Below are 27,589 nucleotides of genomic sequence, written 5' to 3'. Positions count from 1 at the left end.
GACTTTTTATTCTTTTAATGAATGAGCTCAATGCAATCAAATTTTCTTCTTAGTATTGCCTTCATAGTGTTCCAGATTTTTGATATATTGTATCACTATTCTCACCTCTAAGTATTTTTTAAATTTCATCCCTGATTTCTTCACATTTCCACTGGTCATTTAATAGTGTATTATTTAGTTTCCAGTTGTTAAGAGTAACTTTTATTTCTTATTTTATCATTCATTTCTAATTTCATTCCCTTATGAACTGACAAAATGCAGGTATTATCTCTATTTTGTTGTATTTGCTAAGAGTTGCTTTGTGACCTATAAAGTATGATCTGTTTTAGAGAAGGATCCATGTACTGCTGAGAAGAAAGTGTATTTGATTGTTGATGTATGAACTATTCTATGGTATGTCTGTATAAATTATTGATTGTATTTTTTTTGGGGGGTACAGGGATAGAACATTGAGGGACACTTGCCCAGTGAGCCACATTCCCACACCCTATTTTATATTTTATTTAGAGACACAGTCTCAGTGTGTTGCTTAGTGCCTTGCTTTTGCTGAGGCTGGCTTTGAACTTGAGATCCTCCTGTCTCAGCCTCCCGGCTGCTGGAATTAAAGGCATGTGCCAACATACCCGGCATTGATTGTATTTTTTAGTTCTATAGTTTCTTTGTTTAGTTCTTGTTTGAAGGATCTATCCAGTGGTGAGAGAGGGGTATTGAAGTCACCCAGTATTAATGTGTTGTGATTTGTTTGATTCTTGAAATAGTGAAGGGTTTCTTTGATGTATATACATGCTCCATTATTTGGGGCATAAATATTTAATATTGTTATGTCTTGTTGATGTAGAATTCCCTTGAACAGTATGAAATGTTCTTGTCAATCTTCAAATGTCCTTCTTCAAGCCAATTAACTTTGGTTTGATGTCCACTTTATAGGACAGAAATTCTTGATGTGAATGATAAGATCCATATGAATGATAGGTTTTTTCCCATCCTTTTACCTTAAGTCTGTGGATGTTTTGAATACAAGTTGAGTCTTTTGTAGACAGCATATTGTTCGTTTTTTTTTTTTTTAAATCCAGTCTTCACTCCATGTCTTTGGTCAGTGTTAACATTCAATGTTATTATTGAGAAATAATTTTTATTCCCTGTTCTTTTGATTTATTTCTGATTTTTAATTTGAATTAGTTTCTCCTTCGACTATTCTTCTAGAATAGTTCCTCCCAATGCTGGTTTCCCCTTTTTTCATTTCTTCTTCATGAAATATCTTATTGAGTATGTTTTGTACTGCAGGCTTTCCAGTTCTGAATTCAATTTTAACTAACTCTTTTTCATTATGGAAGGTTTTATTTCATCATCAATTCCAAAGCTTAGTTTTGCGGAGTATAGTATTGTTGGCTGGCTTCCATGTTCTCTCAGACCTTGATATGTTATTCCAAGGCTTCCTAGCTTTGAGGGTCTGGGTTTAAAGATCAGTTGAGATCCAGATTGATTTCCCTCTAAATGTGACCTGTCATTTTTCTCTGGCAGCATTTAAGATTCTATCCTTATTCTGTATGTTAGGTATTTTCAAAGTAATGTGCCTTGGTGTGGGTCTGTATATTTGGGGTCATGTAAGCTTTCTGTATTTGATTTTCCATTTCATTCTTTAGATTTGGAAATTTTTTTTGTCTTATTTCAATGAAAAGATTGTACATTCCTTTTGTTTTTTATCTCTGAGCATTCTCTATCCCAATAAATCTTAAATTTGGTCTTTTCAGTTTATTCCATATTACTTGAAGTTTTAATTTGGTTTATTGATTCCTTCATTTCAAAGATTTCTGGTTTTTTTCCCCAGAATGTCTCTTTCTTGAAGTCATCTTTCACTTCTAGTATTTTCTCTCTAATTTCACTCCTCATACCATCCTTTGTTTCACGTATCAGTTTAACTATGTAGATTCTAAATTCCCTCTCTGACATTTCTTCCACTGTGGTGCCAATGAATTCTGTTACTGGAGTATATTGGTTTGTTTGGGGCAATTTATTCCCTTGCTTTTTCATCTAACAGTATGAATCTAAGGCAATAGAGTTTTTAACCCTGTGGATTAGAATGTCACTGAAGGTTTCCAGTACCTCACTGTTTAGGGAGAGTCAAATAACAGCAATAACCAATTCAAACAATATACTGCATTAAATCAAATAGTTCCTACTATGACATCCACAATGTTAATTATAATAATAAACAAATGATATGATCAGTTATTGCCTACAATAAAACAGCAAGTTTGCAAAATGGTTTACAATTTCAAATGTTGGACAGGGAGAGAAGAGAAGTGATATATAGGATGTGATGATTATGAGGGAGGAGAGAAAATAGAAGTAAAAAGATTAAAGAAAGAATGAAAGAGAATAACAGATTGGCTGATAGTGGAAGAAAAGGAGAAAAAGAATCAAGGAAAACACATAAGAGAAAAATATAAAGTGAAGTATTAAAAATTAAAAATAAATCAAAATAACAGAATGTAAAACAAAACTAAGACGTTACTAATCAAATATCCTAGTCCCCCAAAAATTCATTCATGAAAAATAACTGGCTTCAAAAATGCTAGAAATGAGAAAAAAATCAAGTATGAGTATGCATAAATATTCATATAGCATTAAAGTCACAATTGAAAAGAGAAAAAGAATTTTAAAAAAATTCTTGATGATTAAAAAAGAACAAAATCATGTCATTTGCAGGTAAATGGATGACAATGAAGAAGATAATGCTAAGTGAAGTTAGCCAATCCCCAAAAAACAAATGCCAAATGTTTTCTCTGATATAAGGAGGTTGACTCATAGTGGAGTAGGGAGGGAGAGCATGGGAGGATTAGATTAATTCTAGATAGGGAAGAGGGGTGGAAGGGAAACGGAGGGGGAAGGAAATTAGCAAGGATGGTGCAATGTGATGGTCATCATTATACAAAGTACATGTATGAAGACTTGAATTGGGTGTCAACATACTTTGTGTTCAAACAGAGATATGAAAAATTGTGGTATATATGTGTATTAAGAATTGTAATGCAAAAAAAGTACATGTTCAAAGGCATAAATTGGCGTGAACATACTTTATATAGAGAGATATGAAAAACTGTGCTTTATATGTGTAATAAGAATTGTAATACATTCTACTGCTGTCATGTATTTATATATAAAAAAATAAAATCAATAATAAAAAAATCTTGATGAAAAGTTAAAGAATCTTTCCATTGAATTTCAAAACATTCTCAGCTTCTTTTCTTAGCGGGGTATGGTAGGGTCTTCTGGAGCATGATACTTCACCCTGGGGATTGTTGGAGTGAGACAGGTAAACCCATAGATGGAATTCCTGGAGGCAGGGTTTAGGCTTAGGTGGGCTCCAGGTTCTTCGCTGAATGCTAACTGGTCTGGATAGTTTAAATCAGTGCACCTCCAGTGCCCAGGACTTGCTGGTCCCTGTCGAAAGACTGGATCCCAGGGATCTCCCTGGGTTTCACTCAAGTCGTGGAGGAGCTAATTCTGAATTCCTTATATCACCTGTGGACCCCTTGTTTCCTGGTCTTGGGTTCAGTCTTCAAACTCAATTTATCCTGCCTCCACCCTTCCAAATTCCTGGCCAGATATGTCTCTCCAAGAAGGTCCTACAAACCATCAGATTGGAGGGGGAGGGATAGAGCCAGGTGGATTTCCACAACCATTTGTCCTCTATATAAACCTCTCTCCATGTCTGATTTTCTCCTGATAAGTTAAGCACACTCTTTGTTGTGTAATGTTTGCTTACTGGGCCTGTATTTCAAGCGAAACTCAGGTTTGCAAGAAATTGGCTCTTTTAGTTGCCAGTATCCATGCATGTGCTGCAATATTATTCCTTCCTTTGTCCTCTGCATGCCGTGTGGAGAGATGGTGGTTTCTTTCCCCCACAACGATATTGTGCACTGCGCCTTTCAGTTTAAACAATTTCCTTGATCTCTAAATGCTCCATACCTAGACATGCCTCACGTCTCCTAAAAGTGCAGGTTCCTATAATTGCCTTATCCCTCCACTTTGCTCATGGAGGGACCACTGTGGATATTGCTTGCTGCTTGGTCATGGCAGTGGCTGAGCTGCTGGGGATTTCTTCCTTATTTTATTATATCCAACCTCTTGAGTCCCCGATCTGCTTTGAATGTCTAGTTTTAAATTCCAGTGAAGTCCACCACCCTGCTTTTTTTGTTCACCCACCTTGATGAGAAGCTGCCTTTCTGCTTTTTTGGTTTCACATCATGGAACAGCTAGGAATGCGATCTTCTTTATTCCGCTATCTTGAAAACCACCATAAGGCACAATTCAGGATAGCTAAACTGTGGAATCAACCTAGTGCCCTTCAATAGATGAATGGATAAAAAAATGTGGCATATATAGACAATAGAATATTAATCAGCAATAAAAGAGAATAAAATCATGGCATTTGCAGGTAAATGGATAGAGTTGGAAGAGATAATGCTAAGTGAAGTTATCCAAAAAACCAAATGCTAAATGTTTTCTCTGATATAAGGAGAATGATTCATAGTGGGGTAGGGAGAGGAAGCATGGGGAGGAATAGATGAACTCTAGATAGGGCAGAGGGGTGGGAGGGGGAAAGAGGGGGCATGGGGTTAGAAATGATAGTAAAATGTGATGGACATTATTATCCAAAGTACATCTATGAAGACATGAATTAATGTCAATATACTTCGTATACAACCAGAGATATGAAAAATTGTACTCTATATGTGTAATAAGAATTGTAATGCATTCTATTGTCATATATAAATAAACAAATTAATTAAAAAAGCAAAACATCATAAGGCTAATTCTTAAACATATGTAATACAATGTAATTCTAAAAAAAATAGTTTTGACCACTTTAAAAACACACTATCTCAAAGATAGTGTTATTCTCCAAAAGGTTTCTGAAATTGCTAAATTCCAAAATTTAGATTTAGAAATGGGAAATGTCTTCAGAATGAGTTTATAAACTCCAGGAGGAAATTGGCTTTGTTATTCTATAATTATTTCTTCTTTACAAGCAAACATACCATTTCTGAGCTTGATTCAGCTTTTTGTTTGTTTTAAAAGGATTTTTGGCAGTGCAATAGTTAAGGGTGAGAACTTGGTGCTAGGTTATCTGTTTAGATTCTGACTGTTTCATTTAATAGCTGTGATCATTGGGTAAGTTATTTAAACTTTTTGTATCTCAGTTTCCTCATCGACATAATGAAGAAAACAATAATACCTAAAAGTGTTAACACAGGTATAACACAACACTGTCTGGTTTATACTGTTTAAGTGTTTGCTAATATTAGTAGTAATAGCATTTAAAGGAATCTCAAAATTATTTTGCAGAGTCATTGGATTGAAGTATATACTTCTAAATATGACTATGAGGAGAATCTGAATTTTGTTACATGAGTTTTGGTATATGTTAAAATTAATCAACCCTATATTACTTTCTAGCATGTGTCTTAGTATCTGAAATGAATTGAGAATACCATGTCCCAAGTACATGTCCTAAAATAAAAATGATAATGTTTTATATATATGTATGTAAACACACACACACATGATCTTGTAACTGTTTTTATTTTCCCTTTTAGAAATATGAAGTAGTTTTAGGGACATTCTAAAATTGGGGAATAATTTTAATTAATTGCCTCACAGAGGAAAAAAGTCTTCATTACTAGAATTTGACAGTTGTCCTTAAATCCTAGAGATGGAATTATTAAAATATTTGATAACTTACTGTATTTGTTTTATTCCAGGCAAGGCTGCTTATGTTAAGGCCTTTGGTTAAGTCACAGGAAAAAGACCAAAGTCGTTCCAAATTGGCTGGTTCTCCAACTATTTCTTCTATTTCTTCCTCCTCCTCCTTAACTTCTTCCTCTACTTCTTCAAGTTTTTCACTTTCTAAAACCTCTTTAGGCTCTTCAGGTTCAAGTTCTAAAATAAAATAGAAACCTCATTGTATTCTATACCTTTAGGGGGCCTTCCAAAGTCTCCAAACAGGCTATCTATCTGCCACTTAGAATTTAAGCACCATAGATCTACTAGATCATATGACCAAAGTGATAGGGTACTTTAAATAGTAGCCTGGATCTGTTGCAGTCTTCGGTTGTTCTGGATCCTACTGAAAACTAGCAGTTTTATTGACCACTCAGTAAATGGGCCAGGCTAGAACACCCAGATTAGGAATACACTGCCTCCATTGTACCTCCTGCTTTTCTTTTTGGTTGGAAAGGGACCAGGTGCAAAAACTTCACCTTAGAAGGTATAGCTCAACTTATCTCACCCCAAGGGATTCCTAGAAATTCCACTGAGATAGAAGTTACCTTTTTCTATCAAATTTATTTCCCACTCTGTGATGTGCAAATGTCTCACCATAGGTTTAATACTTGTTTACTAGGTCCAACTAGTATAATATTATCAATGAAATGGACCAGTCTTGTGAAAGTGAAAGACAGTGTATATTAAATTATGACACAGTGCTGAAGAACTGATATATCATGGAGATAAGATAGTAAAGGTATATAGCTTCCAACATTTTTTATTTTGTCACAGAAATTGAAAAGAGAAAAAGGAGCATTGCCTTATCAATAGTTATACATGATATGTGAAGGAGACATATTAGTTTACTCAGACTATGAAGTTCCATCTGGAGTGCCAGTTGCCCTTGGAGTTACCACCTAGGTTAAGTTGATAATAATTCACTGTGATTCTCCAAGATTCATGTTTTCTACATAAGCCAAATGCATGAGTCAAATGAGAGATATGGTGGGAACCCACATCCCTGCATATCTCAAGTCTTTTGCAGTAGCTCTAACCTCTACAATCACTCCGGGAATGTTTCATTGCTTTTGGTTTACTATCATTACCATCCAAACTTTGTAGTTTACATTAACGTTCATTCTTGGCGTTATATATTCTATGAATCTTGACAAATGTATAATGACATTTATCCTCCATTATAGTATCATACTGAACAGTTTCACTGCTCTAAAGGTTTTCTATGCTCTACTTTCACCCTTTCCTGCCCCCTTACCCCTGTCAAACATTAATCTTTTCACTCATTCCATAATTTTGCCTTTTCTCAATGTAATGCAGTTGGAATCATGCAGTTCGTGGCCTTTTCAGATTGACTTCATTTGTATTTAAGTTTCCTCCATGTCTTTAATAGCTTGATAATCTATCACTGAATAGTATTCCAATATCTTAATGTACCACAGTATATTTTTCCATTTATTCCTGAAGGACATCCTTGATTGCTTCCAAGTTTTGGCAATTATGAATAAAGCTCCTATAAACATCCAAATTCAGGTTTTATATGCAAACAAACATTTTAAGTCATAAATACCAAGGAGAAATAGTTAGATTGTATGGTAAGAATATTCCACCAGCAATGAATGAGAGTTCTTCCACACCTTCAACATCATTTTGTATTGTCAGTGTTTTGAGTTTGGCCATTCTAATAGGTGTATAGTGGTTTCTCATTTTTGTTTTAATTTGCAATTCCCTAATGACATATTTTATATGCACAATTGCCATATGTGTATCTTCTTTGGTTAAATGTCTCTTCAAATCTTTTATTTATTTTTAAATCATGTTTTTTATTCCCTGATTGTTGGGTTCTAATAAATTTTCCTATATTTTGCACAATTGTCACTTACCAGCTATGTTTTTCCCCCCACATTTTATTGGTGCTACTATAGTTGTACATAATGGTGGGATCTGTCTACACATTTGTACATGCACATTATATAATTTGGCCAATATCTTTCTCCAGCTATACTTCTTCCCCTCAGCTATGTCTTTTGCACATATTTTCTTCGGTGATTTGTTTTCTTATTTTCTTAATGGTATATTTCACAGAACAGAGGTTCTTAATTTTTACAAGGTCCAGCTTATCAACTATTCCTTTGTTTGTTTCTTTGATGTTTTATTTAAAAAATCATTTCATTTGGGCATGGTGCTACATGCCTGTAATCCCAGTGACTTAAGAGGCTGAAGCAGGAGAAGCTGAAGTTCAAGGCCAGCCTCAACAACTTAGCAGAGACCTTGTCTTAAAAAAAAAAAAAAAAAAAAGTCTAGAGATGTAGCTCAGCGGCAAAGTACCTGTGGGTTCAATCTCCAGTTACAAAAAACAAAACAATAAATAAATAAATAAATAAATAAATAAATAAATAAATAAATAAATAAATAAATAAATAAATAAATAAATAAAATGTCATTGCAATACCCAAGGCCATTAAGGGTTTTCCCTGTTAGTTTCCAGTAATTTTATGATTTATGTTTTGAGTCCATGATCCATTTGAGTAAATTTTTGTGAAAGTTTGAACATCTGTGTCTAGATTCACTTTTTTTTTTTTTTTGCCAAGTCTAGTTGCTCCAACACCATTTGTTAAAGAGACTATCTTTTCTCTGTTATATTGCCTCAGTTCTCCAACATTGTTACTCTCCTTTGGTATTGAATATTCTAGGTATTCTAGGTCTTTTAAAAGTCTTCCCTCCCACTTTCTCAGTGAGCCTTTTATCTGTTTCCACTGACTTATTTTTCTTGTAGTTATGGGTCACATTTTCCTCCTTCTTCATGTTACTAATAATTTTTATTGATGTTGTTTGTTGTGTTATAAAGCTGATGCATGTATTTTTTTTCTTTAAAAAGTGTTTAAGTTAATCTGGACAAGTAGTTAACTTACTTTTAGGTCAGAATTCTATTTTATGGCCTTTTAAAAAGATTGTTGGAGAGTTTAGACTAGCCTTAACTCTGGGGCTAGTCAAGCCTTATTGTTAAAGTGTCATCCTCTAGATATCTATTGAATGCCTCAGTTATGCAACAAGGTCTCTCTGTGGCTACTCAAAACTTAATATGTATCTCTCCATCTGGTGTGAACTTTGATACTTGTACCTCATAATTGTTCTTTGCTTGACTTTATATAGTGTTTTATTCTAAATGTATAGTTTAGGTTGCAGTCAAAGATTCAATGGCAGATTTTTGCAGTATTTTATCTGCTACAGCTCCCTCTTCTCTGATTCTCTATCCACAAATTCCAGTCCTCCCAGCTTCCCTGACCTCTAGTCTATGTCTCATCATATAAGCAAAATCACAACACTGTACTATGGTTCCCATTCCTGCATGTGGTCTCATAACTGTCTATATTCTAATTAAAACTAGAAGTACTATTTCACTTTTTAAAAAAGATCAATGATGGGCTTCAAATTACTATGGTAGGCTTTTAATTATTATGCATTAATCATAGTAAACTTGCCTTCCTACCATAAACAAATTAAAAAAACCCTGGATGTGACATCTGTTGTAAATGTTTTTAGGCACTGAACAATAGATAATGCAGGACTGTGAACTACATGGTAAAGCTCATTTTAGCATAGGAACAATTTCCTGATTACAGAGCTGGGAAGTGCTTTAGGATGGTGGAGAACATAGTAATACCAGGGGATTCTCTGAGTATGAGCCCATTACTGTGCTTCTTTTGTTATGAAGTTAATTCCTTGGTCAGAAACAAAGCTGTGTATCAATAACATGACAGTTCAAAAGTTGGTCTGTAAGACCATAGACCATAGTTTTGGTACAAGCATACTGGTAGACAGGAAATCCATATTTAAAGTAAGCATCTATTCCAGTAAATACAAAACAGCAAGATGGACATGGTTCTATAAAATCAACCTGTCACCAGGTAGAAGACTGTAGAATGGCTCCATATTGAGAACTACATTGGTCTCTGCTGCTGGCAAATCAGTGATTCAGCACTGATAACAACCAGGTTGACCTTAGTGAGCATAGGCCCATGTTGCTGAGCCCATGCATAGCCCTGCCACTATGGCCACTTTTTTCATGAGTCCACTGGGTGAAGAAAGGAGTGGCTGGAGAAAGAGACTTAATAGTATCCACAGTATGGGTCATAGTATCCACTTGATATGAATTCTTCTTCTGTTAACATCACCCTTTGATGAACATTAATATATGACATAAATATCTTCACATCCTTTGCCCATTTAGAGTGGTCCATCCACATAACTCTTTGCCAAATTTTTTCATCACTAGTTTCCTAATCATGGTCTTTTCAAGTCATTGACTCTAGCAAGTGAATCAGTTTACAATCACACACCTGGATATTTCTCTTTTTAAGCAATGTGTACAATCAGGTGTACTGCTTGAAGTTCTGCCCACTGAGAATATTTTCCTTTGCTAGTGTCTTAAGAAATGTACCAGAAAAGGGCTTTAGTACTGCAGCTACTTTCAAGTGGTGTCTGTAAACCTATTCCTAGTCCTCTTTTCCTCTGTCAACTGATTATAAGATGAAACCATAGATACAGAATGAAAGAGAGAAGACTCTCTAGCAGAAGTAAGAACTATGGGCATTTGGGCCACTTCTTCAAGTAACTTACTTGTACCTTCAGGAACTGCTTGGGCCCTAACACTTCCATTTGATGATGGAGTACTACTGTGCATGCCCAACTTCATGGCTTGGTGGGTAAGATAACACCAGTCTATGATAGTAGCTCAGGTCATATGGTAATTTGATGGCACATGGTCAAGTATTCAGTTTCCGTAAAGGCCTAGTTATAGGTAAATGGCTGCCTCTCAAAATTATAAAGGCCTGTCCTGTGATTAAAGCATTATTATTATTATTATCTGCCACTGATACCTCAAGTACCACTGGATATGCTTGATCTTATATGATCCAAGTGGCAAGGAGTTTGTATACAGCATTCTTCTCTTCTGAGCCCCCAAGTTAGCAACATGAGGGTCACTCAGTAAATGGGCCAGAGTGAAGCATTCAAACAAGAAATGTGTTCTCTCCAAAATCCTAATAGACCCACTAGTTATTGTATCTAGGCAACTTATCTTTGTTGACTGTAGGAGAAGCCAAATGCAGCAACTTGTCTTTAAACTTAGAAGTGATATCTTTACATGCTCTATACCACCTAAACCACTATAAATTTCACTAAGGTAGAAGACTCCTGAATTTTCTATCCTCTGAAATGAAAATGTTTACCAAAAAGTCTAGAGTAGTTGCTATTTCTCACTCACTAGGTCAATGGGGATAATATAATAAATTCAATGGAGCAGTATAATATCTTTTGAAAGGGAAAGGCAACAAGACACATAACTTACTGTGAAGTAAATTAGGACATATGGTTAGAGAGTATACTCCTGAGGCGGGACAGTGAAAGGATACTGCTGGCCTTGCCATTCAGAGAGGTTTAGCACAAGCATTACCTCTTGCCAGCTGAAAGCAAACAGCTCCTGGGTGGCTTTATAGATAGATGTGCTTTAAAAGGCATTTTTCAGATGAACAGCTGCTTACCAGATACTAGGAAATGTGTCACTTTGTTCAAACCGTGAAACTACATCTGGTACAGCAACTATAATTGGAATCAACATAGTTAAGCTTATGATAATGCACTATCATTCTCCAAAATTCATCTATCTTCTGCACAGGTTAAACAGAAAAGTTGAATGGAGATGTGATGAAATCATCACCCTCACATCTTTCAAATCCTTGACAGACTAATCTGTGCAATCCCTCCAAGGATGAGTACTGTTTTCAATTTATTAAGAGAGAAGCAGTATAATCCTTCCATTTGGTCTTTTCCACAGTAATAGCATTGACTCCATACATTAGGGAATCAATGGGGGGATTCTATCAGCTGCTAAATATGTTGATTCAAATTATGTATTCTCAATCTGGGAAAATAATCACAGGATGAGTTCAGGAACCCACTGGAACCTACAGAGTCAGACTTAAGCTAAAACTCCATGGATCACTGAACCTTCATAAGCCCCTTTTCTGACTGCAAGGCCTCAATGACATTTTAAGTCTCCTGGAATCAGTCATATCAGATCCAGTGTCCAGTAGTCTGAAAGGTCTGATTATTCTCTTTTCCTCAATACATAGGTATTCCCTTTGAGGCAGGCAGGGAGAAATATTAACAGATTAATATATAGCTAATCCATAAATAAGTTTATAGATTAAGTATAAATTTATGGTAGTATACCAGGGCCATTCCTTAAGGGCACCTGGTCTCTCTTTCATTCAAAGGGTTCTGGGTCTATAAATTGGCTCAAGTCTGGGAATTGATTGAGGGGTGATAAGTCTATTTTTATGATTCAAGTTAGACACATTTTACCTGGAAGTTTTCTGCTTACAAGATCAAGTAAGAATTTAGTAGGTTTTCTATTTATTTCACTTCTAGGAACATCATGATTAACTAGCCAATGCCAAAGATCTACAGAAATCAGACTGCTCTGATTATGGATTTGTCTCTGCTATTCTTTACAGTAACTAAGCCACCTTGCCTTTGATAGTTGAATGCCACCATTTGGCTCTGCCACCTTAGGATTCAATTATTCCCATTGCCTTTAAATTTTCTAATTGAGTGATTTTGATTCCCACTGTTAAGTTTTGGCATATAGAAAGAGAAACCACAAATCACTTTAATGATGTGGGACTCCCCATACAAATCTGTTTCTCAAATTCATGAAAGATGTGTGAACCCTCCTAGCATGGATGACTAGATTTTAAGTGAGAAGTTCACTCTAGCACTCCAATCTCTCCTTTTCGACATGACACCAAGGGAGACTGAGCATCTCACTCATGATGGGTCAACTTTTAAACAAACCAAGAGGGTAACCTATCAGAGCTCTAACTCCCTATGTTGCAACTTTAAGTTAAGAATATCTGCTTGGTAGGCCCATATTAATAAATTTAGCCTGATCCAACTTTATGTTTTTTACACCATTATCATACTTGTAATTACCATTTTACACCATTATCATACTTGTAATATCTATTCTTATATCTATCCCCCAGAATTTTGCTTATATAAATTAGAAAATTCAAGGAGCTCTTGTAGTGCATCACCTCATGAGTCATACTTTTTATCTCATCTTTAGGGACCTGCTGAGACTTGAATGTGATTATAGATCTAGAAGCAAAAAAGGGTGGTGGGTGTATGTCTTAAGGAGAATCAGTATTGTCTTGCTTGGGAACTGGCTAAAGGGAGGCAGACAATGAAGTTTATTTCCTCATACATGTCACTAAGTTCCTTACCACTGTGGTTTGGAATGCCACCCACTGAAGGGTGGAGAGAACATTTCTACTGGCAAAATTCATCAGAATTTAGGAGCTCACCATCCCCAGCTTCATTATATTCCACAAATCCTCATCTCAACTTTCAGGATCCTGTTGGTTCCCAAAGATGCCCTCACATTAACAGGAGATATCCTGTGAGGCTGAGAGCTCAATTTCATTATAATTCAGCCAATCACTTTATGAAAGCTTATGTTTGATTTTCATTAGTTTTAACCCTGTGATTATAGGAGAGAAGATTCTCCTTCAGGGAACATTTAGACGGTCAAAGGTTATTTTTGTGGTGCTTGGTCCAGGAATTAAAATCCTCAAGTTCATCCTTTCTTTCCATTCCTTTGTCTAGGGACATTAGGCACAATCAACCAAAGTTACCATATTCCTTCACTTTCCACAAATGTTATAAAATATCATATAAAGAGTCACTAAGTTCCTTCCTCTTATAAGTGTTTGATTAGGAGTATCCAATGCAGATATTTTGTGTATCTCTTATAAACAGTTAATGCTATGGACTATTAATGCTTTCTATACTCTTTGAGGTAGAATTCTTAGCATTGTTAAATCTTATCAGGTTAGACAACTAATTTTAAATCTGATAAGATTAGAGAACAAATTTCAGAAACTCTAAAGTGAATTAAGGAAATTAATCCTTAAAATTCTGTTCTCTAAAGCTGCTCTTGGTACCAAAATCTGAATTAGACAGCATTCTCCTGAGAGGCATAACCAATAGAACTGATGAATAGATGGATAAAAAAACTTATTAGGGGAATTGAGTCCTATAATTATGTAGATTGAGAGATTCTAAGAGGTTGTTTGTAAGCTGAAGACAAAGGGAAGCCAGTACTGTGGCTCAGTCCTAATCTGAAAAAGCTCAGAACTAGGAAAGTCAGTGGTGTAATTCTTAGTCAGAAGCCAAAGGCCTAATAACCCAGAGACCTGCTAGCACAAATCCTAGAGTCCAAAAGTCATAGAACCTAAAGTTCTAATGTCCAACGGCAGGAGAAGAAGGGTATACGAGTTCCAGGAGTAAGAGAGGGGATGTAGAGAAAATTTTACTTTTACCCTGTTTTTTTTTTTTGGGGGGGGGTACTGGGGGATTGAACTCACTGAGCAATGTTTCCAGCCCTAGTTTGTATTTTATTTAGAGACAGGGTGTCAGTGCTTAGTGCCTCCCTGTTGCTGAGGCTGGCTTTGAACTTGAGATCCTCCTGCCTCAGCTTCCCAAGCCGCTGGGATTACAGGCAAGTGCCACCTTGCCCGGCCTTACTCTGCCTTTTTGTTCCATCTGAGCCTTCACACAATTGGATAGTACCTACCCTCATTGGGTGATGGCAGATATTCCCTACTTGGTCCACTGTTTCAAATGCCAATCTTTTCTGGAAACACTCTTACAGACATACTCATAATACTTTACCAATTATTTGGGCATCCCTTAATCCAGTCAAGTTGACACCAAAAAGTAATCATCACAGATAGCATTCAGGAGATAAAAGTCTGAATGTACCTAATGTCAAGGCTCCAGGATATACAGAGTAAAACTGATAAATGTAGAGGAAAACACAGATAAACCGTAATCCTAGTTGGGGCCCCCCACCCAGGTGCTGGGAAATAACCTAGGCCCTCACACTATGCTATACCCCTATCCCCAAGATTTTAATACTATACTTGCCTTAACTGATAGGTCAACATACACTCAATAAAGATAAAGATTAAAAAAAAAAACTATCAACCAATTTGATATAATTAAAGAACATCATGCCAAATAACAAAAGAAAACAGAACATTCATGAAATTCTGAGGCATAAAGTCTCTCATATTTTAAAACACAGAAATCATATAAAATTGCCATTAACAGTGTTAAATTAGAAAATAAATAGTTAAAAATTATTTAAAATTTAAAACATACTTCTCGGGCTGGGGCGGTGTAGCTCAGTGGTAGAGAGCTTGTGTAGCATGTGTGAGGCACTGGGTTTAATCCTGAACACCACATAAAAATAAACAAATGAAGTCATTCTGTCCATTTACAACTACAAAAGTAATTTAAAAAAAAAACCACACATACACTTCTAATCTCTTGGCTCAAAGAAAAATCCACATGTGAAATTAAAAATTATTTTGAATTGGGGGCTGGGGATGTGGCTCAAGCGGTAGCGTGCCTGCCTGGGATGCGTGCGGCCCGGGTTCCATCCTCAGCACCACATACAAACAAAGATGTTGTGTCTGCCGAAAACTAGAAAATAAGTATTAAAAAATTCTCTCTCTCTCTTTCTCTCTCTTTAACTCTTTCTTTAAAAAAAAATTATTTTGAATTGAATAATAATAAAAACACAACATATCAAAATTTGTGGTATATAATTGGTAGAGTACTTACAGAGAAATTTACAGTATTAAATGTCTATGTTAGACAAGAAGAAAAATGTGAAGTTAATGACCTAAACTTCTACCACATTAAACTATAAGAAGAGTAAATTGAATACAATGTATATAAAAACATTTTTTAAATGGAAGAAACTTCTTAAAAACATATAATTTAAGAAAATCAAGAAAGCAAACCAATGATCCACAGACGGATTAGTAAATATCCAATTAGATTAATAAAAAAATCACTGTTACAAAAATCAAGAATGAAATAGAAGCTATAATTATTATATCTTATAGATATTTTGAGATAATTTAAGGAGATAATATTATGAATCTATTTATTAAAATATATTTAGCAAAACAGACAAAATGAACAAATTCCTTACAAGTTACCAAACTGAACACTGATAGAAATAGAAATCTGTTAAAACAAATTTAAAAAAAGAAAGAAAAACAACAACAAAAAAGAAATAGAAATAGAAATCTGAATAACCCTATATCCAACAAATACACTATATTTGTAATATTAAAACTTCCCACAAAGAAAAATCAGCCCAATGCTTTCACTAGTAATTTTACCCAATGGTCAAAGAATATTATAAAGATTACAGAATTTGAAAAAGTGAATGAAGGAAGATTTTCAAAACTCATAAGCTCATCATAAAATTCATGATACATTAGTTCTTTAAAAGAAAATTACAGAAAAATATATGTAGGAGCATGTCACAAAAATCTTAAGTATTAAAGAATAACTGAATCCATCAATATGTAAAAAGGATAATACATCATAACCAAGTGAGGATTAAGTACAGGAATTCAGTTTGCTTTAACATTTGTTAAATCACTCAATGTAATTAACCACATGGACAAACTGAATAACTAAAAGGTCGCTTTAATAGAAGTAGAAGAAAAAAATAATAGATGAGAACTTTGGACAACACTCAATAACCATTTATCTTAAAATTGTCTAGCAAAGTAGAAAGAGAAATAAACTTACAGAAACTAATAAAAAGCATTTATAAAATTCTATAATTAACAACATATTCAACAATTAAATATAGAATGTTTTCTTCCTAATGTTCTCACCATGAGTATTCAGCATTTTACTGGAAATCCTACTCAGTGCAATAAGTTAGCCAATCCCAAAAAGCCAAATGCTAAATGTTTTCTCTGATATAAGGAGACTGATTCATAGTGGGGTAAGGAGGGGGGACATGGGAGGAATAGACACTCTAGATACAGCAAAGGGGTGGGAGAGGAAGGAAGGGGGAATGGGGATAAAAAAAGATGGTGGAATGAGATGGATATCATTACTCTAAGTACATGTATGAAGACATTAATGGTGTGACTCTACTTTATATACAACCATAGATATGAAAAATTGTGCTCTATATGTGTAATATGAATTGTAATGCATTCTGCTGTCATACATAACAAATTAGAATAAAAAAGAAAGATAGAAGGCTAAAATATTGATAAATAAAATCATATTTGCAAATAATATAATAAAAATACCTTGATTATCTACTATATATTGCTTATAAATATACATACATATGTATTTATAAAATAGAAATCCTAAAGAAGCCACAAAAATAAAATAATAGACCTAATAAGAAAACTCTTTAAGAATGCAAGTGGAAAGCCAATACACAACATCAATGATTTCTATACACTAGCATGAAACAATTATAAAATTAAGTTTTAAAAAACAATAACATTCAAAACATCAAAGGCTAAAATTTTAAAAGATAATGGGAGACATTGAAAATATTTTTAATTGCTGATATTTACAAATTCTTACCTAAATAATATGATCATAGATGAAATGAATGTTGAAACAATGTTCATAGATTAAAATACTAAATATTATTAAGCTGTCAATTCTTTCCATCGATTCAAGATTCGATGTAACCTAAATCAAAATCTTTGCCAAGTTTCTAGTAGAAATTGGCAAACTGATCCATAAAACATATATGGTATAAAAAGCAACTAGAATAGTCAAGGTCATGTAGTAAAAGTTTTACAGGAGTACTCTAACTGAAATTTACTATAAAGCTACAGTAAACAATATAGTGTATTTCTATAGATTAAAAAATAGCAAGAAATAGAGTGCAGAAATAAACTTACATGGTAATGTGATTTTGGAACAAGTGTCAAATAAATTAATGGGGGAATACAAATACTGTTTTAAAAATTATGCTAATGGTATTAGCATCAAAGCAGACATGAAGACCACTGGAACTAAATGAAAGATACAAAGACAAATTCAATCCTAACCATCTTTGATAAAGGTGACAAAAATATATCTTGGAGAAAATATGGGTCTTTTTAACAAATGATGCTGTGAAAACTGAATAGCTATATGTAGAAAAATGAAATTAGACCCCACTCTCTCACCCTGCACAAAACTCAAATAAAAGTGGATTGAAGTCTTCGAAATTAAATCAGAAACTTTACAACCGCAAGAATAAAACATAGGGTCAACACTCCATCATATAGGTGCTGGCACTGATTTTCTTAACAAGACCCTCAAAGTGTAAGAAATAAAATTGAAAATCAATAAGTGGGATGCCATCAAACTAAAAAGCTTCTGCACCAGCAAAGAAAGTGATTAAGAGTGTTTAGAGAGAGCCTACAGAATGAGACAAAATCTTGGCTAGCTACTACTCCAATAGGAGATTAACATCCAGAATATACAAAGAACTCAATCAAAAAAGATCAATAAATGGGCAAAAGAACTAAACAGAAACTTCTCAAAAGAACACAAATAGCCAACAAATATATGAAGAAATTTTCAGTATCTCTAGCAATCAGGAAAATACAAATCAAAGCTATACTAAGATTTTATCTCATTCCGTCAGAATGGCAATGATCAAGAATATATGCTGGCTAGGTTTTGGGAAAAGTTACATTTGTACATTGTCAGTGGGAAAGGCTTGTACAATCTCTCTAGAAAGCAGCATAAAGATTCCTCAAAGAACTAGAGATGAAATCACCATATGACCTAGCTATCCTACTCTCTGGTATTTTCCTAAGAGATCTAAAACTAGCATACTACAGCAACACAGCCATGTCAATGTTTATAGCAGCATAGTTCACAATAACTAAATTATGAAATCAATCCAGATGCATATCAATAGATGAATAGAATAAAAAACTATGGCCCATATATACAATAGAATTCTACTCAGCCATAAAAAAAGAATGAAATTATGGTATTTTCTAGTAAATCGATGAAAATGGAAAATATAATGCTAAGGGAAATAAGCCAAACTCAGAAATGCAAAGGTTAAATGTTTTCTCTTATATGCAGAATCTAATGCTAAAAAAAGGAAAGGGGAAGGGAAGGATAGAATAATATAAAGAACCAACCAAATATAACTTATTAGACAAGTGAAAGGAAGTCAAATAGAACCGAAGAAGAAAAATAAGAGAGGGGAGGGAGGATGGGAGGAAAAAATGGGGGATAATGGACTGAAATCCATTTCCATGCATTTATGAGTTGGGATAAACCCAACTATTAAGTATCACTATAAAGTTCAAATTAATAAATCTGAAAAAATTGTAAAATTATGCTGAACTGCATGCAAGGGGGGGGGGGAGAGAGAGAGAGAGAGGGAGAGAGACAGACAGACAGACAGACAGACAGACTGACAGACTTGAAATTTATCTTACTCTGCTCACAAAAATTAATCAAAATAGATAATGTGACAGTAATTTATCTTACCATAACTATTTCACTATATATGTATCTCATAGTATGTTGTATATCTTAAATATATACAATGAAATTTATTAAGAATAAAAACATTAAAAATCAGAATACATAATAGACATAATCATAAAAGCTAAAACTATACAGCTTTTTAGGAAAAAGCCTAAAAGGAAATCACTACAACCCTGGGTCAAGGAAAGATTTTTTAGAGAGGTCATGGAAAGAATTAACTTAAAAAAATAATAGATTATATTTTATCAAAATTAAAACCTGCTCATCACGAGATTTTTTTTCAGCTACCCCTAGCCTGATCAAGAGATATAAAAAAATAATAAATTGATAAGCCAGAGAGTTAGAGAAAATATTTGTAATATATGTACTGGCAAAGAGTTTATATGCAAAATATATAAAAGTAAGCTTCAACAACATGATCTTTAAAGAGACAATTTTACAGTGGGCAAAAGCTTGGATTAAACATTAAACAAAAGATATATAAATGACCAAAATTAACCACATAAACAAATACTCAATATTATTTGTCTTCAGGACAACATTAAAAAGATTGCCAGTCAAGCCTGGTGTTGTGGCACATGCTGGTGATTCCATGATGCAGAAAGCTGAAGCAGGAGGATCAAGAGTTTGAGGCCAGTCTCAGTAACCTCTCTCAAAATAAAATGGGTTAGGAATGTTACTTAATGGAAGAGCATCCCTGGATTGTTCCATCTCCAGTGCTGAAATATGGGGAAAAAAAAATCACGAGCATCAGGTGTTATGAAGAATGTGGAGCAACAGGGATTCTTACACACAGCTTGTGAGAATGAAAGATGTATAATTCTTTGGAAAAGTATTTCATAGTTTATTAAGAATACATCTACCCAATGACCCAATAATTTCTAAGTATTTGTACAAGAGAAATTAAAAGCTGTCTACCAAAAGACTCATACAAAAACACACATAGTAGCTTTATACATAATAGCCTCAAATTGAAAGCAACACAGACATCCAGCAAAATGAGCAACAAGGTGTTATGGTATATTCATACACTGGAACACCACTGAGAAAAGAAACAAATTAATTATACACACATCAACCTAGATAAATCTCAAAAACATTGATGTTAAGTAAAAGAAATCAGATTCAAAAGAATAACTACTATTCAAATCCATTTATTTATATGGTATGCCAGAATAGAGAAAGTTAACTTGCAGTGACAGAAATCAGGTCAATTCCTGTCTGAAAGCAGGTAAATCTTATTTAGAAGCACAAGGTAATCTTCAGGATCGGTGAATATGTTGTATGTGTTGATTAGGGTGTTGGTTATTCAAGTTCATAATGTTCAAATGTATAAAAAATACAGTTAAAATATATACATTTCACTGAATAATTTTCACTGAAAATATTTGTTACTGCATTTTGTTGGGATAAACCTGACTACTAAGTATCACTAAATGTATTTAAAGGAGTGATAAATCAAAATTTTTGCTTTATAAATTCAGTATTTAGAGTACTCTACATTGCAATCATACAACTTTTTAAATACAGGATGAAAATTTACATATATAATGAAAATTTTAAAATATCAACCTAAGGTGAGAGAGAAACATAGTTTTTCAATATTTTTTTCTACAAGTATCCAGGTAAAATGGTTACAACCATTTGTTATACATATTATTTTGTAACCCAACCTTTTGATGTAACCATATGTAAGATTAACTTTGCCTTGAAGGATCAAGAAAAATTTCATGAAGGAATTTGTTGTAATCCATATTTGAATACAATAGGCAAAGATGAGGCAGAGTCAAGGGTGGATTGCCAAGCAAATTCCAACTAAATGTCTTAAGGCAGGAAAGCTTAGGTTCTATTTGGGGATTACCCAGTAAGTCTAGTATAGCTAAATTTAGGGTCTCTAAAGTAATACCAAGATATAAAGTAGTCTCTGGCATCATTGAAGGCATCTTTTGAATGGTAAACTCTGAGGTTTGTAGTTTATTCTAGGCAATAGGAATGTATTGAAGATTTTTGAGTAATCAATTTCCATGTCATGTTCAGGATATATCTGCAAGGCAGGATGCCATAGCAGAAACAGGAACGGAATGCTTAACTTAATTACTTAAATGTAACCTTAAAAAGTTTCTAAAGGTTTCATTTTCTTCATTCTCATATTGAAAGACTGAATAGGATAAATCTCTACATTTTTAAAAGATATTCTAGAGGCTGTGGTATAGGTAGCTCAGTTGTAGAGTGTTTGCCTAGCATGCACAGTGCCTTGGTTCAAAGCCCAGCACCACCAAAAATAAAAAAATTAAATATTCTGTGAATATATGAGATGGGATTGTAGCAATGAGAACAGGAAGAATGCCCCTGAAATAAAACTAGGAAGTGGTAATAAAAGTCAAAAACTGAAAATGGAAAAGGGAGATTGAATATGAGAGATACTGTGAAAGTAAGCAACTAATTGAATGCAGAAATATAAAGAGCCAAAGATGCTTAGAAAGGTTTTTTGGCAGTTTTTTTTTTTTTTTGGAATAGACTCTCCTTAGTTATACTTGATAGTAGAATACATTGTGATAAAATTATACAAACATGGAATATATTTTATTCTGATTCGGACCCCATTCGGCATGATAGTGGGATTTACTTAGGTATTTTCATGTGTACACAGGAAAATCAAGTTAGATTTATTCTATTGCCTTTCCTATTCCTATTTCCTTTCCTTTCTTTTATATCTCTTTGTCTAATATAAAAAAAAATTCTCTTCTTCCCTTCCCACCCTTTATTGTGGTTTAGCTTCTACATATCATTGAAAACATTTGACCTTTGGTTATTTGGGACTGGTTTATTTCACTTAGCATGATAGTTTCCATATCCAACCATTTACTGGCAAATGTCATAAAGTCATTCTTATTTATGGCTGAGTAGTATTCCATTGCGTATATGTACCACAATTTCTTTATCCATTCTTCTGTTGATGGGCATCTATGTTGATTATAAAGCTTAACTACTGTGAATTGTGCTGCTATAAAGATTGATGTGACTGTAGCATGATGATTTTAAATCCTTTGGATATATGCCAAGGAGTGAGATAACTGGGTCAAATGGTGGTTCCAGTCCTAGTTTTTTGAGGAATGTCCATGCTGCTTTCTAGCATGGTTTGCACCAATCCGCAGTCCCACAAACAATGTATGAGTATTCCCTTTCTGTAGAACCCAACATTTGTTGATACCTGTATTCTTTCTGGGGAATGCCAACATTTGTTGTTACTTGTATTCTTGATAGTTGTCATTCTGACTGGAGTGAGATCAAAAATCAATGTAGTTTTATTTTGCATTTCTCTAGTTACTAGAGAAGTTAAACATTTTTCATATATTTGTTGACTGTTTGTACTTCTCTTTTGAGAAAGGTCTGTTCAGTTCCTTATACATGCTTATTAAGTTTTGAATCTAAGACAACCTTCTGTTGGTTCCCTAACCTGGACTTCACTGCTACTTACATGTTTAGTATTGAAAACTGTATAAACATGTCCTCTAATAAGTAACAACCCAGCTTGGAGATTAGATTTAGAAATATGTAAAAATACCTTTTAAATTTCTTAAGTTATCTGAGTTTATCTAAACATAATCATTTTTAAAAAATACCTTTTAAAATAGGAAGTTGACGATAAGCTGCAAGTTTGGGTTGAAATATATTTTCCATTAGAACACGTTCCATGAAAAATAAATCTTGATGAAATTTATCAGATTTTAATATTGCATCTGAGTGGTCCTCTTCATCATCATGGATTTTAGACATAATTACATTTTCTATATCCATAAGAGAACTAGCTTCACTACCTGCAAAATACAAACATGATACAATAATAAAATATCTATATAATACTAGATGGTCCACACATTCTAAAAATTCAAAAATGACATGTTGTCATATCAATTTGTTTTCCTCCAGTTTCCAACAACTTTAACAGACATTTATTAAAATGTTTTCTGTATAAATAAATGCAATATAAACATATATTGACTTGTTTTGGTCTTCTTAACCATAAAAAAAAGCTGTTTTTCAAAAGGGAAGTAATGATAACCTCCTGAAATAATGTGTATCTGCCTTCGTGTGTTTTCTGTTGTTATATCATAATGCCATAAACTGGGAAATTTATAAAGAAAATAAACTTATTTCTTACAATTCTGAAGGCTGTTAAGTTCAAGTTTGAGAAGCTTCACCTATAGAGGGTATTTTTTCTGTTTCATGACATGACAGAAGGCATCACATGGCCAGAGACAGGAAGCATGCACTCAAGTCTGCCTTCAATCTCTATATATAGAGCCACTAATCCTACCATTGGGGTCCCACCCTTATGATCTCATCTAACTCTAATTACCTACCAAAGGCCAAACTTCCAAATATCATTAATATGGATTTCAGGATTATGTTTCCAACAACTGAACTTGGGGTGATACATTAAAACTTCTTAACATTGAAGTAAAATTATCAGTCTTTATATAATAAAATTCTGACTTGATGATTGTTTTATGGAAACACTACACTTCGGTAGTAGTTTTTTATTACTGCTATAAAAAAAGTACAGTGACTTAAAACAAGGCAAATTTACTGTCTTCTAGTTCAGTAGGTTAGAGGTCTGAACCAAAACCAAGGAGTTGATATAAACAATGTTCATTTTGGAAACTCAAGAGAAATATTTGTTTCCTGGACTTTTTCAGCTCCTTAGAGGTTTCCCACAACCTCTCCTCCATGTTCAAACACAGAAACATTGCATATTAGACCTTCTTCTGTCAGTACATCTCTGTCCCAGACCAAGCTAAGAAAGGTCCTCCAGTTTTAAGTACTCACAGTTTAGGTTGGGCCCAATTAGTTTAGATAAGATAATCTCCCCAGCTGAAGATCCTATTGTAATCACCTTTGAAAAAACTTTTTTTTTTTAATCATGTAAGGTAATCCTCTTACCATGTAAGGTACTCTGAGACTCCAGGGATTGGAATGCATACAAATTTGGGGGACCATAATTCTGCCTACTACTCTGTTTAATAAACTCTTAAACAGAATGAAGGAAGCTGGGTGTGGTGGTGCTTGCTTGTAATCTCAGTGACTCAGGAGGCTAAAGCAGGAGGATTGGAAGTTCAAATCCAGCCTCAGCAACTTATTGAGGCCCTAAGCAATTTAGCAAGGCCCTGTCTCTTAAAAAACAAACAAACAAACAAAACGAAAAACATAAAAAGGGCTGGCAGGTATTACCACTTCTGTGAAAACTTTACCCTATTCCACCTGCTAAATTCAACTAAAAACACTGGAAATTTTATATGTAATAAAAAATAAGGAGTCCTCTTGAAGGGAAGAAAGAATAGGGCAAAACAGGTAGGAGGATACTTGAGAAGCAAGGAATGATACAGTGGTGAATTCCTGGGGTATTCTTTTTGTTTCATACATTCCCAAGCCAGCAATTTGGAAACGCCATTGGGCATAGACAAAAATGCCCACAGAAGCCTATTCTCTTTATCCAAAGGACCAGAAAAGGAACATCCATGAAAGAGAGATTTTAGATGACAATCATTTTACTCCAGCCAAACACTACAAAAACAAAACAAATAAAACTTTAACCTCTTCCAAGCCACCAAGGCGAAGTGGGAGCCTAGACTTTCATACTGACAAAGTTGTAACAAGGTACCTCAATCCTCTGACCTTCTACTATGTACAGTATCAGAGAAAGCACAATAAAGTCAGGATAATCATCTCCACCAAACATAAAGAAAGTATCCGAAAAGAACAAAGCCTAGAATTCTACACTCATCTGGAAGTAACAAATTTTCCCTTCCCCACCCTGCTGGAGTAATCAGTGTTGGACTAATGGATAATCAGAATTTTTATCACTGCCCAGCAGTAATGAACACAACCTCCATTCTGTAGTGTCAATGGAGGCCACATGTGACTCTGTAATAAGACAATCCTATACTTGCTAGCCACAAGGTATCAATGGAACTCAGAGCATCCATTACTACTCAGCAGTCATGAGGATATCAGAGGAAACCAAGTGGGATATCTGGATTTCCATTCCCACTTAGTAGAAATCAGGCAATGACTCATATTTTCCCCTGCTAGCATAGTGTCCAAAAAAAAAAAAAAAAGCCTAGTAAAATGGAAAGTTTTAAAAAGATCTGAATCCTAACACAATACATGAAATATCCAGGTATCAATTGAAAGACATTCACTATACCAAGAACCAAAAAAATCTCAACTTGAATTAAAAAACAAATAAACAAAAAAGAATAGATAATAACACTGAGAGATGGTAGATTTTATCTGTTAAAAAAAATCAAAATGGCATCATAAAAATGCCTCAACAGTATTTATGAACACACTTGAAGCATACAAAAATTAGGAAGTATCATCAAAGGAATAGAGCATCTTAGCAAATAAAGAGAATCAAATGGAAAATTTATAAATGAAAAAATACAATGAACAAAATCTCAAGTCAGGGACTCAACAAGTCAGGGGCTCAACAAGTCAGGGGTTCAACAACAGAATGGAGAGAAGTAGAGGGACAAAAATCAATAAACTTGAAGAAAGTATAATAGAAACAATCTAATTTTTAAAACAGAGAAAATAGTGTGAGAAAAGTGAACAGAGATTCAGGGACTTGTGGGACTGTAACAAAAGGTATAACATTATCATTGGCATTTTAGAAGAGGAGAAAGAAGGTATGATGGAAAAAGTACCTGAACAAATGATAGCTGAAAACTTTCAAAATTTGGCAAATAACCACAAATGATTAAAGAAACTAAATGAAGCTGAAGGAGAATAAACCCAAAGAAATATACACAAGAAACATCATATTGAAACTATTGAAAATAGAAGAAAAAAATCTAGGGAGCAGTGAAAAAGGAATTATATCTTATCTATAGAGGGAAAATAATTTCAGTAGCAGTAGGGTTTTTATCAGAAACCAGAGATGCTAGAAGCAAGTAGCCCACATTCTTTTAATGTTGAATGAAAAGAGGTGTCAACCCAGAATTCTACACTCAGTGAAAATATCCTATAAAAATAAGGGAAAATTAAGATATTCTTAGACTGCAGAATACTAAGAGAATGTCTCTCCCCCCCACCAAAGAGAAAAAAAAAAATCCCAAGAATAGCTAAAGAAATTCCCCTAAATAGGAAGAAAATGTGAAAAAAAGGGAATTTTGGAGCATCAGAAAGGAGAAAAAGGACAATGGGAGAATTAAATAAAATATAACTTCCTACTTTTGTGATGTTTATGATTGAAGAAAAATTACATTGTCTGATGTATTTCTACATCTAAATATCTAAATGTTTCAATATCTAAATATTTAGAAATATTTAAGACAAATAGGGAATTATGAAACACTGTAATGGGAGATAAGGTTTCCTGGAACTGTTAAAATGTTGGCATCAGTAGACTATGATAAGTTATTTGTATAGAGTGCAATATGTAGAGTAAATCCTCAAAAAGTTACAGAGATAAACTAAATATATATATATATATCTTTATGTATTAGAGTAGAATCATAAACATTGAGTAAACAGCAAGAAGTTATTAAAAAGATAAAGAAGAAACAAAAATAAAGAGAGCAAAAAAACCCAAACAAACAGTAGCCAATTTACTGAGTAATATATAAATAAATGTTAAATACAAATTATATTTACAACTCAAAGGCAGAAATCAGCAAATACGGGATTAAAAACATGACTCAAATATATGATGTCTATAAGAAATTTATTTCAAATATGTAATATAGGTAAATTGAAAGTAAAAGGATGGAAAAAGATAATCTATCAGGCAATCATTATCAAAAACAAAGTAGGAGAGGCTATACCATTATATGCAACAGACTTCATAGCAAAGAAAATTACCAGAAACATAACAATATTATATAATGACTGCAACAAAAAGATATAGTGATCATAAATGTTTATATAGAAAAAAGTAAGACTGCAAAATAGGTAAGGCAAATACCATTAGAACAGAAAGGAGAAACAAATCCAAAATTCAATAAACTAAAAAGATAGTGAATTAGCAATAAAATACACAAACCCAACAACATCATTAGCTTTTAAAAAAAAAATCTTAATTACTCTCTACCCAATGCCCATAGAATACACATCCTGAAGCATAAAACAAATCTTACAACATTTAAAAGAAGATAAGTCAAAAACAAAACAAAACAAAAAAATAAATAAATAAAAGAAGATAAGTCATACTGGGTTCAAAGAAGAGAGATCAAAGTGTGTTTTTTAATCATAATGGAATCAAATGAGAAATCAATAGTGGTAAGATAAAAGGAAAATCTCCTAAAACTTGGGATTTAAAAAACCACCCCAGATAATCTATGGATCAAAAAAGGAAGTTGTAAGGAAAATAAAAAATAAATAT

General features: G+C 33.8%; 1 protein-coding gene across 1 annotated transcript in view; it reads right to left on the bottom strand.

Moving 5' to 3' along the window:
• The window catches only part of DNAI4 (dynein axonemal intermediate chain 4), a 110,240-nt gene that overhangs the window by 40,845 nt on the left and 41,806 nt on the right, over positions 1–27,589 (bottom strand). The window contains exons 8-9 of the mRNA XM_081305948.1: positions 22,827–23,021; positions 5,750–5,946 (exon numbers count right to left, since the gene is read on the bottom strand). Of these exons, the coding sequence (XP_081162074.1) occupies positions 5,750–5,946; positions 22,827–23,021 (392 nt within the window). The remainder of the gene's footprint in view (positions 1–5,749; positions 5,947–22,826; positions 23,022–27,589) is intronic.

Source organism: Spermophilus citellus (assembly GCF_964194105.1).
Source record: "Spermophilus citellus genome assembly, chromosome: 9".
NCBI lineage: Eukaryota > Metazoa > Chordata > Mammalia > Rodentia > Sciuridae > Spermophilus > Spermophilus citellus.
This window is presented reverse-complemented; position numbering and strand designations above follow the sequence as displayed.